A 15344-nucleotide genomic window follows, 5' to 3' on the forward strand; every position below is an offset into this window, starting at 1 on the left:
GCCGCCACCGTCAGAAGCCTCCCTGCGGACGCTTCCTCAGGCTCCACAGGGCTCCCGAGAACAGGTCCCTACCTGTCCCAGGAACCGGGCTGGCGCTCACTACACACATCTCAGCTTGGTGCTGGGAGGAAGAAGTCTGGGAAGGAGAGCCAGCCAGCTTCAGGCTGTGTCTTCCCCAGACACACGGCTGTCGGAAACGGGACCCTCTGGGGCATCACCCGGGGCTGTCTGCCTGAAGCCCAGCAGGCATTACTGGTCCCTGTGAAGGTGAGGGATGCCAAGAGGGACGGGAGAGCCGCTGCAGCCACCCAGGAGTGGGCACTGGGCTCGTCCTTGGCCCTCTTGCATTAAGACACAGGCGTTCCTCCCACCCCCACAGTCAGCAGTGGGGGAGGAAGTCCGGAAACTTCCAGGGTGGTGTGGGAAAGAGCACAAGACTGAACTGCACAGGTCAATGGGGAATGGGAGCTGAGCCCTGGTGACGGGCTTCTCACGGGAGTCTTGAGACCTGCGACACTGCAGGGATCCTGGGTGCTGCCCAGGCTGGCAGGGGCCCTCCTGGGACCCTCTTCTGGTGAAGGCATGTGACCGCTGTGGAGCTGCCCTGTTTCACCCCAGTGGCTCTGATCAGCCCTGACGAAACAGGAAGCTGAGAGGACATGGTGCCAGGGGCAGAGGGGGCAGGGAGGGAAGTCAGAGGCAACTCTGGGGTCTAGGGGGTGGAGGGCTCCTGTCGTGAGGGTCCTGGGAGCCTCTCATCACAGCCATGGCCAGGGGACCTGGCGCTCACAGGAGGACTCCACAGGGCCTCAGAAAGACCGTCTTTGACCCGGAGCAATGGGGCCGGCCACAGGCTTGCTGTGCTTGGCCTTGTGACCCTGTGGCCTCCTTCCCGTGAGAGCAGAGTTCTGGAGGTCGGAAGCCTGGCTCCTCCATTTCGGAATGCCCTGCGGTCAGCGCAGTGGGTCGGCTGAGCTGGTCACACTATCACACTGTCAGCACGTAGGAACAGGGTCTGCAGACACGTGAACACAACCCAGAAAATGCAACAGTGTCACAAGGGCCCCGACACAGAAATGACAAGGACAGGTCCTTGACAACTCGGGTCCTCAGAGACTGATGTCTAGAAAGGTGGGTCACACAAAATGCCACTTCCACAGCAGCCTGCCCAAAGCAGATGCAAGGAGAGAGAGCCACAGACCACACCTTTCCAAAGAGGACTGGGACGGAGCTCACCACCCCAGATGCTCACAGTACAAGTCCCTTTCTCTTGGTTCCTGAAAAGGAGCCCCCTGGCTGCCAGGGAGAGCTGGCCAAAGAGTGTGGCATTTGTGCACACGGCACCAAGGTCCTAGTGAGTGTCCAGGTAAAGCCACACGAACAAGGGGGAAACATAGAGCAGTATTGGGAGCTTTCCCCACCTCCTCCTTAACGGGCGTTTCCACACAGGATCCAAACCCACTCCAACTCAGTCCAGCGAGCACTGTCCCCACAGCCCAGAACTGATCTGCAAGAAACCCACCACTCAGCTCAGCTGCTTCCGGGTGGCACATTTCTCTTAAGGGAAAGGAATTTCACACTTCTGTCGGGAAGCAGAGGGATGCTCCCGAGACCTCTGACCAGCACGCCCAAGGCTTTCCCATCAGAAAAGAGAGGAGGGACAGGCATGAGGTGCAGTAGCCTGGACGCTGAGTCAGTCCCCAGAGGAGACTTGGGACAAAGTCTAAGAGCAGATAGCAATGCCCCAGCTCCTTCCTACTGGGGTGCAAGGACCACACTTCATGTGACTGTGGGATCTGAGTGCAGGGCACGCCAGCATCTCGGCTGGGCCGCAAAGCCCCTAATGAGCTGCTTCCTGGTCCCTGGCTCGTGGACAGGGGCTGCGGAGGGCAGACAGCTCCACAGTGCATTGTCCAGCAGAGCAAATGCATTCCAGCCCCCAACCCTCCCAGCAACACCCTCTGCCTTGCCCTCGCCTGCTATGGTCCTGCACATCCCAGAGGACCCAGGAGCCCAGAGCCGATCACCGGCTCAGACTCCCCACAGCAGTGTGGACGCTGGGACCTCCGATGGGTGCAGTCGGTGCAGACTAAGCCCCGGCCTTCCGAGCCTCCACTCCTAAAGACTGAGAAGCTGCGTGGAGGGACGTTAGAGAAGCAGTGGCTGATTCGCCTTCCTCCCGGCCCCCTGGAAGGCAGGGAAGCCCCTCTCCAAGGGGAGCTCGATCCAAGACTCTCCAGACAGGAGGACAGCACAACCACTCGGCAGAGTTGGCCAAATATTTATAAAGCAAGAGCTGTGACCACACAAAGCCCTTTTCTTCTATTTCGCGACGGAAAATCTGGTCCCCGCGTGGAGATCGAGCTCCTGCCGGCCCTCTCCCAGGACCCAGGCGGTCCTGCGGGCTCAAGGTCCGGGGCGGGGGTGGCGCGGCTCTCAGCCCCAGCACCACGACCATTAGAGGCCCCCCGGTGGCCGCGCCACCTGAAGGCCCGCAGAACAAGCGGTGCGCGGCTGGGAGAACAAAGAGCAAGGACTCACCCAGCAGCTGAAAGTCGGGCTGCGCTGGACGCCGGAGAACCGCGGCCCGCCCACCGGGTCACATGGCTCGGAGCCCAGCAGAGGATCAAAGGGGCTTTGTGGCCGCGGAACAAGGAGCCTCCCAGAGCGCAGGGCAGAGGTAGGAGGGCCCGAGACGGCGGCCTGCCTGGCGAGGGAGGCTTGTCGGGAGCTGCTGCTGCAGGGGGCAGGGCGAGGGGTGCAGGAGGCGGGGAGAGGGACGCGGGCTGCAGGCACATGGGGGCCTTCTTGACAAACGAGACGCCAAGGAGCCGCCCCCAGGCGCCCCAACATGAAAGAGACTCACTCGGTCCCTAGGGAAGATCTATGGGGAGCCACTGCCGGACCTCGGGGCAGGCGGCCTGTGGCCAGCACTTGCCAGAGTGCGTGCCATCCCCAGCGGCGCCCCTCCGCCCAGCGGCGCTGTCCGCTCCACCCACATGCTCCGCAGAGCGCCAGCCACCCCCAAGGCTCTGATGTCCTCCAGACCCACAGCCCGGTGCACACAGCAGAAGGAAGGAGCCCGAGAGGAAGGGCAGGAGCTGGGGGGGGGGGGGGCGCTCACCTTGAGCTCTGTTCTAAAAGCCTCTGGACTAAGATTCTCATCTGGCTCCCGCTTCTCCCCTTGGCTTCTCAGGGTCTGGGCAGTGAGTCAGGGAGTCTCCTCCTCTCCCCACTCCCTGCGCCCCAGCTGGGTGGGTAAGGGGGTCCCTGGAGTAGGAGCAGACCCTGCTGGGGCTGGGCCCTGGGCGCTGGGATCTGCCAGACCTATCCCGGTGCCCTGGCCTCTGACCCGAGTGAGTCACTCCCAGGCTCAGGCTCAGCCGAGGTGGCCCCAGGCCAGCTCCCACACTAGCTGTGCTGGGAGCGGGGCTGCTTAGGGAGGTTTAGTTGGAGCTGGGAGCATGGAGGTCAAGTGGAAAGGAGCCTTTGAGGACTTCAGAGAAGGGGCCTCAGGGCCCCAGTCTGATTCCTCAAGCAACATCCACCCTCCTGCCTAGCCTCCAAGGCCACACCACCCCCAGTCCCCCCCAGGGCTTCCCTCAATCGTCTGGAGGTCAGGGCCCCAGCACCCACCCACCAGCCAAACCCCAGAATTCAAGGCCCCTTCCAGGCGCTCTTCAGTTTTGGAATCTAACCTTTCCCATCTGTGAAATGGGCCCCCCACCAACTCCAGTCACCAGAAACTAAAGGAACATGCACATCCAGACCAGAAACAGCAGCCCCTCAAGAGGCTGGCTTCCCTCTCCTCCAAGAAAGTGACCCCCGGAGCCTGTCCTTCCACTGCCCACTTCCTACCCTTGTCATCAGGCCTGGCAGGCAGCTGTGCCAAGAACCCACAAAAAGGGATGACAGAAGGGACTCCCATCTCAGCTGGTGTCCCAGCTCAACTCCCTGCCCTGCTGGTCCCCTCCCTCCTTGGGGCTCCCCTCTGAACCTGCTGCTCTTGGACTCTGGCCTCTTTTTGTCTCCCAGCTTTCTGTCTCCACAAGCCACTCCTTGGCGGGTACCATGCCCAATCCAGCAACTGCAGGCTCTCCAAGCCCACTCTGCTCCCATCCTTCTCCTGGGGGTGCCTTACTCGGCAGAGGCAGCCTCATGCTCAAGCTCCCCTTTTTTTTTAGCTCACTCTCCCTGCAAGTGAGGGTCTCCAGGACACGCGAGGGGAAACCTATTTGTAAAATTTTATATTTTACTTAACCAAAGGAGCAAAATAGTACCAATTTAACATGCAATCAACATAAGAACCACGGACGCATTTCACATTCCTTTTCCTTTCCACAGACACAAAGATGCTCAAACTTTACCCTTCTGGCACCACTCAGTTTGAAGCAGCCACATTTCCATGCTCAACAGCCACAAACGGCCAGCACGGCTGCAGGGGACAGTCAGGCTCTGGGCAGGCCCATTTAGTCCCAGAACTGTCTGGGTCCCTGGAGAGCCACTGATTCGGATGCTCCAGGTCACACCTAGTTCCATGTCCAGGAGCCAAACTCAGGACACGGCTCAGTGAAACAAATACACAGAGGCATCTACTGTAAGGCATCATGAGGCCACTGATGCCAACACCGGTGTGCTCTGCCCGGGGACATTTCTTCCCGATTTCAGTGTCTGAAGGAGCACAGCCTCTCTGTCTCTATCCCCCCTCGTACTAGGCAGGGACCCTGAACTCAGACGCTCCACACTGAGCTACATCCCCAGGTCTTTTTACTTTTTATTTTGAGGCAGAGGCTAGCTTGCCCAGGCTGCCCTCAAACTTGCAATCCTTCTGCCTCAACTTCCCAGGGTGCTGGGATTACAGGCGTATGCATTTCTCATAGCCTCTTAATAAATTAAAGCCAGGCATGGTGGCACAAGCCTGTAATCTCAGCACTAGGGAGGCTGAGGCAGGAGGATCACCAAGAGTGCAAGGCCAGCCTGGGCTCCATAGTGAGTCCAAGGCAGCCTGAACTATATAGTGACACCTTGTCTCAAAAAAAAATAGAAATTAAACTGCTAGACCTATGGCCAGGCATTATTCACAGCATGCAAGGACACCAACTCCTGTGACTGCTGACCATCTTTTTCCTGGCCATCCTGTCTTACTAACCAGCTCACTCCAAGAAAGGAGGAGAGGGTGACGACACCCAGGCTACCTCGACCCCTGCCCTTTCAGAGGCTGAGGCATCCACACACTGGCTTCTGCTGTATGTATAGCCTTCCAGCAGCTTACTCATCATGCTTGTGTTATTTATCTTAAAGTCACTTAAAATCGCACTTAAAAGAAAAGAATTCATAGAGACAGAAAGCAGACTGGTGGCTGCCCAGACTGGGGACCGGATGGGAGAGCTGCTTAATGGACCTGGGTTTCCGTTTAGGGTGAGGAGAGGCTCCGGATGCACGTCACTGGGTACCCTGCACTGACGGCATGGGATACGGTCTGTGTATTTCATACCAAAAGACGCATTCAAAAGAAAGAGTTCAGCTGGGCATGGTGGTAAGCGACTGTAATCCCAGCACTCGGGAGGCTGAGGCAGGAGTTCAAGGCCAACCTGAACTGCATGGCGAGACCCTGTCTCAAAGAACAAACAAAGCAAAAACACGAAAGAAAGAGTTCAATGTGTCCTGATGACAGGGAGGCAGAGGGAGGCTGGGCCAGAGAAGGCTAGTGGCCACTAGATGATGGAGGCAGAGATAGGAGTGTTGTGGCCACAAGCCAAGGAATGTAGCAGACATCAGGTTCTGGAAGAGCCAAGAACTGGCCCTGCCTGCAGCCTGATGTTAGTCCGGCAGGACTGAGGAGCCCAGACCTTCAGAACTGTAAGAGAATAAACTTCTGTTGCTTTGAGCCACTGTTCCTGCTGATTCACTGCAGCAGAAACAGGAAGCGAACACGAGGGCCAAGCTGGCAGGTACACTGTTTAATGTCTGGTAGCCAAAGCTGGGGACTGGGACCCCTTCCAGCCCCCATCGGGTCTGAGTCGGATCTCCCAAGCTCATTGCTCTTGGGATACTGAGCCTGAGCCACATCCACCAACACTAAGGACCCCCCCATACCTCCTTCTGCTGGGCACCAGATCAGTGTGCAGCAGGTGACAGGTTCCCTCAGGGTCCATGCTACGTGTTCCCCTGCCTGGGAGCAGCACCCTGTCCTTCCAGAGCCCACTACCAGGGTCCTATTCTGGGAGACCCCAGAGGACAATCATGGCTTCCGCCTCCTGCTGAGCCCTCAACGCTGACACCTGCAGGAAGTGTGGGACACCCACGTGCCAATGCATACAGCACCATCAGCAGAAAGGAGGGAGGGATGTGGTTTCCCGTCCCCGCCCCCCACACACACATGTGCACACCCACCTCGACCCTGTCCTCAGTGGCCATGGGCCCAAAGCTCACCTCCTGCCAACTCCCCTCCATGCCCCAGGCAACACCCGCCTGGTTCCTGTTCTGGGGGACAGGAAGGGCTGTGCATGTGGATCTGTGGCATCTACAGCCATGCATGCCCGGGAGTCACTCGTGTGCCTCCTGCACCTCCAAAAGCTACTGGGAGCCCCCAAAAGGCTGTGCATCCCTGGGTGGGCAGCTGGGAGTCCCCAAGTGTCCTGGATAGAAGCCGCGCTTGGAGGGGAGTAGGGGCTTCTCTTGGTGACAGAGCTGTGGCTTGCCTTGGACTGGTTGCTTTGTCACCTTTGGTTGGCATCTTACTTTCTTCCAGCTCCTTCTCTTCACATCCAGATGGCTCTGGGGAGACCCCTGGCTCTACCCTCTGAGCCCCAGGGCAGCACTGGCAGGAACCCCCATTCTGGAAGGGTGCCCAGCCTCCCCCGTCATACCCCTCTCCTCCCTGCTTCCTCAGTGCAGGGACTCGGCAGCTCCTTGGGGGTCTCCCCACCCTCGACTGGGTCTCTTTGGCTGATGTCCTTCCACGCCCATTCCTAGCTCAGCCCCATCTTTTGCTAACTAGCAAGAGGCCACACCCAGCCCCTCCCTTCCCCTGTCAACTCTACCCAGCATCCCAGCTGGCCTGATCCTGGCGTTGCTTCTTCCCAGAGCTTCAAGTCATCCCCTGCCTGTAAGATTGGTGGTGGCCTAGCCCACTCCCCAGGAGGGCAGCATCTGCCCTCTCTCTGTGCCCACTTCCTGTCTCCTCCTTCCTGACCCTTCCCACCTGGCCAACCCACATTCAACCTCAGCTACCCCTCTGTTCAAAGGGCCCTGAATCTTTCAGCCAGGAGGCCCCATAGTCCCCCAAACCCACAATTCACGCCAGCAGACGTCACCCCCTCCAGGAAGCCCACCCTAGGTCTCCATCACAGGAGACCACTCCCCCCAGAGTCACTGGTGCTGGAGGAACTTGCCACTATCTCAGATGGGAAGGACACAGCCCCATTTCTTCCTTTCTAAGAAGTGCTCACCCACCACCATGTCACCCCACCATCAGCAAGCGGCTTCCCCTCCAGCTACCTTTTTCATTTCCTCTTGAAAAGCTATCACTACCTCAACAGTGTGTCTTCTAAATTGTGTGATGCCAGCGTCACCTTAAGTGTGACTGCGCTGTCTGCAGTCAGCTCTGTTACTAGCACCGTGTAGTCCAGGGGTGGAGGACCCAGCACCCTGCCTTCCACCCCAGCCCCAGCCCCAGCCCACTCCATCTCCCATCAGCAACTCCTCAGCCAGAGGCAAACACCCATCACAAAATGCTCAGCGCCCCCTTGATTTCAACGACAAAGACAGGCCACATCCTGGTGGCTTCCGGACAGTGGAGAGGGAGGGACAGCGCCTCCCTCGCCTTCTCACACTGAAGCCCAGGACAAAAACAATCCCTGTGCAAACTGATGTAGGATTTTCAGTAATCCACAGTTTGGTGTTCAGAGAGGAGCGGAAGCTCCCAGACCCAGGGTGCAGAGGTGGCAAGCAGAAAGGGTGGGATATTTGTTTGGCTTCTAGAAATAGATTTGGTGAAGGTGACAGTTCTTCAGTACACACCACACACACACACACACACACACACACACACACACCTGAACTGCGCCAGGATCATGCTGAAATGGGAGAGCTGGGTGGGAACATGGAGAGGGCGCAGACTGCAGCCAGGGGCCCTGGCCAACTCAGTGGCAGATACGTGCGGTTTGTGCGGTGCCAAGGATGAAACCCAAGGCCTTGCACATGCTAGGCAAGTGCTCTACCACCGAGCGCCAGCCTGGCCCAGTACTGAGGGTTTTTATTTAGTCTCCACACTGCCCCCACCTGGCTGGGACTCTTCACCACCTTGGAAGGTAACGGGTTCAGAACGTGCCACTGTGGCAAAGCAATTATTGTGGGCAGAAGCATGAGAGCCAAGGGTCTCTCATCTGCAGAGCCCGCTGCACCCGAAGGACCTCAGCTGTCACGAACTCCCACCCCAGAGCACCTGGGAGCTGCGCAGTGTCCCCTCTACACCCACCAGGCACCGTCAGACACGTTTCATCTCCCATGGCTCCTCAGGGCCCACTGATCTTTCTAAAGAATCATCTGTGTTCCTGCAGCCCTCCTCCTCCTCCTCTTCTTCCTCCCCCTTCCCTTCCTCCTGGAAGAGGATACAGACCCCCAAATTCCAGCTCCCCTTGAGTCATTTTTCTGTGATCTTCCGTGTGTGTGATCAAATGTGTCTCTTCTCCTGTTCATCTGCCTTCTTTATTTCTGATTAGTTCACAGGCCCACAAGTACCAAACCTAAGAGGTTAGGGGCAAAGGTTTTCTCCCCCAGTGTGCACACAAACATTCCCCTCTGCACTGAACAGCCTAACCTTCCCCACCTAGGCCGCTGATTTCAACTTCGCTTTCTCAGTCTTGCTAAAGCAGGACAGCCCACCCTCCAGAACATCTCCACCTAAAGGTTTCCAGAGTTGAATGAACTTCACAACTGCTACCCTCTACAATCCTCCATTTGAATAATTAAAGATAGGTCATAGGGCCGGGGATTTAGCTCAGTGGTTCCGGCGCCTGCTTCAAAATCGAAGATCCAGAGTTCGATCCCCGGTACCAAAAAAAAAAAAAAAATAGGTCAGTACTCTAGATACATTAAATCTCACAATAGGAGTTTCAAAAAACCTGGTGTAATCCCTTAAATAAGGATCTGTAACTGTTTCCCAAATATGTCTATCTGTGGAACCCCTCTCCTCTCTACTGCCCATGTGGTCCCTCAGAGAACGAAGTGTGGGAAACACTGAATTGGCCCTGCAGGTTCATCACCTCTCTGCCCTTGCTCCAGGCCAAACACCAGATAAAAACAGCTTCTCCAGGCACAGGCTGGGGTGGGGGCACCAGCCCCATAGGTAGGAGGCCTCACCTAGACAGCCATAGGTCATCTAGTATTATTTTAAATCAAAATTCCTACCAGGAGGCAAAAGAATTGTCAAGGCAGCATTGATTACAAAGGCAAAAGAACCCCCAAAATAATCCCAGTGTCCAGCAAGGAGCGAACCCAATGCATATCACCCAGCAAGGAAAACGGGTAACCCAGAACTCCAGGAACTGCCGTCGATGAATGTTACACTCACAGACATAAAATGGGAGTTTCAAAAGGGAGCTCATACCAACACAATGCTAGCTGTGCAGTTTTATGGCATGCAAAACAGAGCGTGCTACCTGAGCAGCAGCTCTGCAGCCAACTCCAAGGCATGCTGGGAATAACAGCACAAATGCCGACAGCAGCAGGGGGGTGGGAGTGGGGGTGCTGGCACTAGCAGGTGTCTCCTGCTAGACACACCTGGTGTTCTCTGTCTGAGATCGTGCCTATTTTTAAAACCTGAAAAAGTAAGGTGGGCATGGTGGTGCATGCATGTAATGCTGGGAGGCTGAGGCAAGAGGATAACAAGTTCAAGCCCAGCCTGGGCAACTTAGTGACTTAGCAAGACTCTGTCTCCCAAAAAAAAAGCAGTCTTGGCCTGCCCCGGGGTACAAAAGGCAATGAGATCTGTGGATAAATGGCCTAGGAGAGAAGTTGTAACCACCCTGAGCTCACTCAGTTTACTTGCGTGGCATTGGAGGATAAGGAAGCCACCTGCTCTGTGGCTGCTCACAATTCCTGGCCTGCCTGGCAGGATTCTGGGGAGGACCGTGAAGTAAATAAAAGTCCTTTGGAAACTGCGTGAAGCCTCTGAGCAGATGAGGACAGACCTGGTGGAGCCGCCACCCAACTGGGGCCTGCGGTTTCCTCCAGGGTAGGGGCCGGAGAGTCCCGGCTCTCAGGTCTGAGGGCTTTGCACCTGGCAGCCCACAGGCCACAGGGAACTTCCGCTAGGCTCAGACCCCCTCTCCCCTTCTCGAATTGGGGCACCCACAGGCCCCTGCCCTTGGCACAAACACAGTTTGTCAATCCGTTACCATGGCAAACAAAAAAGCATGTTGGATCTGGGCCCAAATAAGCCCAGCCCGGCTCTCTCCCCTCCCCCAGAACTGGATCGCAGGACTGTGTGCCTGGAAGGACATCAGAGGCACGGACACTCATCCCCTTGCCCTCGTCCACTCCACAGACCCAGGCGCTCGGTGCCAGACCCTCCTAGCAGGGCTATTGGTCCACTGTGGGCCACCCAGGGTCACTGGCTCTACCACTCAACCCTCCCTTCCACCCAGGCAGCAGGCTGGAGCTCAGGTAAGATCCTGCATGGAGCAGCTAAATGACTGGGCAAATCTCAATCTCTGCCCCCCCCCCCCCGCAAAAGAGGTAAGGGTCTTGCACAGGCTAGCCAAGTACTCTACCACTGAGCGACACCCCAGCCCTGGGCAAATTTCTTAAACTCTCGGAGCCTTCTCATCTGCAAAAGGGGGAGAGGGATATTTGGGGAGACTGCAGAGATGACGCTCAAAGAGACTGGCACCGCCTGGCGGAGGACCCACACAGCAGCTGCCTCGTGCTTTGGGGCTGGCGAGGCGGGGCGGAGGGCGTGGGCGCAGGCAGCAGGGAGGAAGGGAGCGGCTGGCTGTCGGCCTCCACCGAGGCCAAGTTGGAAGTGAGAAAAGGAATAAGCGGAAACTGCTCCCTGCCCACGAGCTGCACAGATCTGTGCTTGAAAACAGTAACAGTGCAGCCAAAAGAACTTCTGGGCAAGTTCCCTTTAAAAAGTACATTAACAACGTGAAACGCCACGAATATTTTATCACAATTTGCAAGTAGACACAAGAGCCAGGTGGCTTCAAACACCTTCCGTCTGTGCGCTCCTTCCCCCGGACCTTCCTGCTACAGTTCTGAGGGTCCCGGGCAGGGACAGTGGTGCTTCACAAACCCAGGCTCTGCCTGCTCTGATCTTAGTGGAGGAGATGCAAAAGCTAAGACAAAGCCAGGTATGGGGCACACACCTTGTAATCCCAGCAGTCTGGAAGGCTGAGGCAGGGCGATCCCAAGTCTGGGCCCAGCCTAAGCAATTTACCGACTTAGTGAGACCTTGACTCAAAATAAAAATTTTAAAAGGGGCTGGGACTGTAGCTCGCCTCCCACACCACGCTGCAAGCAGGTATCTTGGGGCCCTCCTTCAGGGCATGTCCAGCACAAGCCAGGGACTCCGTGTCATCGATGACCTCAGGCAGGGCCCTGAAGAAGATTCCAGAGCAACCCGGCCACCACAGAGAAGGATGATGGGGCAGGCAGGGGCCACAGAGTGGTGGCTGGCCAGTCCGAGGCAGAGCCCTCAGCTCCCCTAGCTGGTCCCCGGGCATCGGTGCAGCTGGAGGAGGAGGGTTGGTGCTCTCTCCCTGGAACCAAACCACAGGGCCCCCTTGTCTCCCAGCCTTCTCTCTTCCGACCACTTCTGCCTTGGGGTCATTCCTGGGCAGTGGCCCATTTCCCCCGACCATAGCACCAGCTCCAGGAAGCGAGGCCACTGCCCAGCTGGAGGAGCTGGGCTGTGTGGCCTTGGGGAAGTCACTCCGCCTCGCTGGGCCTGTCTCCTCCGGGTGATCTGCATGAGCTTTGTGAGACCAAGACTTACGGGGCGCCCTGCTCCTGCGCCCTCTGCTCACTCCCAGGCCCCAAACAAGACTTCCAAAACCTGCTGACATCTCTGCCGAAGAAATGCTTGGGAACCTTTTTTCTTCAGTACTATGAATTAACCGGGGCCTTGGCACTGAACTATATTCTCCGCCTGTTTTTTAAAATTTTATTTTGAGACAGGGTCTCACTAAGTTGCTAAGTTTTCCAGGCTGGGCTCAAATTTGCAATCTTCCTGCCTCAGCTTCCCAGAGTGCCGAGATTACACCTGGGTGCTTGAGGACATTCTCGATACCAAATAATGGCACCTGCACTCCTCGGATGTGTCATCAAAGGACAGGCAGTCGGCTCTTCCTGAGGGGGTGTCAGTGCCTTTCATCCACACGCATGACTGGGGCTGCTGGTCCGGGAGCAGTTTTTTTGCCCACCTCTGCCCCAGCCTCCATCAGCTGCCCAGTGCAGCCAAGCAGGAGGTCGTGGGTGGCAGGGACCACCAAGACCAGGGCGGTTCTGCAGCAGGGACGAGGGGGCGGAGGAGAACTGTAGATTTCAGTCCAAGGTTGGGGAAGGAGAGGAAAGGAGAGCTGCAGGCAAAAGCCAAAGGGGAAGTGGAGCCCCATCCCCCACTTGAGCTGGGGGGAGGGAGGCCCTGGCCTGACCCCCCCACTGCACCCCCACCCCAGGCCCCTGCTGGCTCCAGCCCAAGCTGCCCGGGCTCCAGGACTCCACCCCTGTCCCATCTCAGGGGAGAAAGGAAGGCTAAGGCCCGTGGCTTTGCCAAATCCCAGTAATGAATCCCACATTCATCCCATCCTCTTGCTCCCTGGAAACCCTCCCTCCACCTTCTGGCTGAGCTCTGAACAGCTGGCCCGCAGAAGTTGCTGGAATTCAACACGCAGAGGTGCCTGCGCGGAGCCCTCTCGTCCCCCACCCACCCCTTCCTCTGCAGATAAGGCCTCTCTGTTCCTCCCCTTCCCTGGGAAAGCTGGCGGCGGCAGGAAGTGGGATCCACTGTTAACCCTTCCTGTGCTCCGCTGGCGCAGGGATGCACCCGGCTTTAAGTCTCAGGCACTCACTCGGCTCTGCAGGATTCCTAGCCTGCTCCATGCCACAGTAACCCTGATGAGGATTTCATAGGCGGAGGAAGGGAGGCCCCTAAGAGGCCAGTGTTGGACTCACCCCAAATGTTTTGATACCACAGTATGCCTCCAGGGCCCTGATATGCCTAGCACGGCCTCGAGTAAGGTCAGTCACTGACCCCAAAAGATGCGGAAAGACCAGAGCCAAGGCACTCGGGCCCCACTGTGCCATCCTGTGTTAATGCCTTTGGGAAGATGCGTAGGGTGGGCTGTGCTGAAGAGCCCCTCACTCAGCTCTTGCGGCTCCACCCCAATCAGGGGCAGGGCGGGTGGCCCTTGCAGTCAGTCACGCACTCTGCTTCTCTGCCCTCCTCTCTTTTCCTCCAGTGGCAGTGGCCACTGCTGGTGCTAGATCTGTTGGAGGCTAAACCCTGTCTCCTTGTGTTCCTCAGACCCAAGGTCCAAACAAGGCTTTGGTTCATATGCGTGAGAGAACTGCACCCTCAGCCAGGGAATAGGCGCCTAGACCTTGTGGTTTGATGGTAAGAGGGGGTCACATGCTGCTGGGGCACCCTAGGGCCGTATGGGGCTGTCTGTAGCCCTCCAAAAGCCCCTGGGAGAACAGTGGAGCATTGCCACCCCCAGCTGTCACATTACTTGGCAGACCAGTGAGGAAAGCATGCTTCGGACTCATAGCCAACAATCTGTACAACATGAGTCCTTCCGCCACTCTTCAGTGGACCAAGGAAAGGATTGGCAAAGTGTGTGACTACATAGCTACCCCCTGCCCATTTTTTTTAAATTTTGAGACAGGGTGTTACTAGGTCACTAAATTGACTAGACTGGGCTCAAACTTTCAATCCTCTTGCCTCAGCCTCCCAGAGTGCTGGGATTACAGGTGTGCCCACCATGCCCAGCTGAAGCACTGGAAATCTTACATGGAGTCTACAAACCACCAGCAGACCTCTAGGGACACCATGCAATGCTCCTAGAGACCCAGAGAGGTTAAGTGATGTACCCAAGGCCACAGAACCATGTTCTAGGAAACAAGCCACTGTGGAGCCGCCCGGGTGGAGGGGAAGGGCCCTACCTCTCCCCACTCAGGCCTCCTGGAGACACTCGCAGAGTGCCAGCCCACAGACACCAAACTGGGGCTCTTGGACCACAAACAAGTGAAAATGTGAAAACCTGCAGAGGAGCTGCCTCTCAGCACTGCAATGCACCATGCACATGCATGCACACACACACACACACACATAGTGTGGGCTGTGCTGAAGCCCCCTACAGGGGCCCCCAAGCCAGCTCCCCTCTCAGCCATCCCCAGCAAGGCGGAAGGACTTAATTAGTACCATACGGTTTGCAGGAGGGAGAGGACAGGAAAGGAACCCCAACGGGCTGTGGGAAGGGCTGGGAAGGTTGGTCTGGGGACCTCTGGAGGAGGACAGGGCAGACATGTGTGCAGCCCGGGCAGCCCCGCCTCTTCCTTTGCAGATTTGTCCTCGAGGGTGTCTGGCACCCACAGCCTGTCCATGCAGCTGGTCACACTCCAGCCCCCCCCCCAGGCCCTCCCAGCCCTAGAAAGCCAGCCAGGTCACCACCACCAGTGCAGCTGCTGTTTCCAGCAAGGAAAGCCGTGCCAGGCCCCAGGGCTGGTGGGAAAGCAGCTGAGTCACTGGTCCTTCTGGTGGCCACGGGCACAGGGCAGCTCAGTGCCATGAGTGCCACATGCAGGCCCCTACTCTCTATGGACCCAGCCTGAGTGAAGGAGGCTTCTCTCTGCTACCCTGACCAAAGGAGGGTCACTGGCCAGATACTGCCACAGCTCCTTCGTCCAGCCCCGCACTGTCCTATCAAACCCACTGCCTGCTCTGCCCAGGGCCACCAAACATTTGGGGCAGAAGCCACAGTGCCCCAGCCAATGACCAGTCTGCCAGGTGACCCCTGCAAGAGGGATGCGAGGGGCTCCTTGGAAGGGGGTCCCTCCACCAAAGAGCCCCTCCTGTTCAGAATGTGGCTACGGGACACATCCTGTGATCACGGGGAACACAATGACGGGATGGCAGGACAGGGGTCTGCAGTAGCATCCTTGAGCTACCTGGGCTCGGGTGTCTCTTTTTGTTTGACAGTAACTCCCCCGAGAACTCATGCCATGCAGAGCTGGGTTTCCTGCTGCTTGGAGCCCAGGGCACCCCACCTGGGCACTGGGGCTGGGTGCCCCACAGAAGAGCCTGCCTTTCCGGTCTTGAAGACTCGTCGGCTTCATGG

At 57.4% G+C, this 15344-nt stretch overlaps 1 protein-coding gene and 1 pseudogene across 11 annotated transcripts in view; one reads left to right on the top strand and one right to left on the bottom strand.

Annotated features, from left to right (window-relative positions):
* The window catches only part of Septin9 (septin 9), a 167579-nt gene that overhangs the window by 30132 nt on the left and 122103 nt on the right, over positions 1-15344 (bottom strand). The window contains exon 1 of one of the 11 annotated variants that reach the window (XM_087208415.1): positions 3125-3316. The exons of 8 other annotated variants lie outside the window; for them this stretch is intronic. Coding sequence is in view for 1 of the 3 variants with exons in the window: in XM_087208412.1 (XP_087064538.1) it covers positions 73-109 (37 nt within the window). In the remaining 2 variants the exon portion in view is untranslated. Of the gene's footprint in view, positions 1-72; positions 622-2541; positions 2686-3124; positions 3317-15344 lie in introns of those variants that run through there. 2 more of the 11 variants (XM_004860798.4, XM_087208412.1) reach the window with 2 other exon arrangements.
* Positions 943-2812, top strand: LOC147828745 (uncharacterized; annotated as a pseudogene).

Source organism: Heterocephalus glaber, unplaced genomic scaffold, assembly GCF_053883595.1.
Source record: "Heterocephalus glaber isolate CG9 unplaced genomic scaffold, H.glaber_assembly_v1.0 deba00000937, whole genome shotgun sequence".
Lineage (NCBI taxonomy): Eukaryota > Metazoa > Chordata > Mammalia > Rodentia > Bathyergidae > Heterocephalus > Heterocephalus glaber.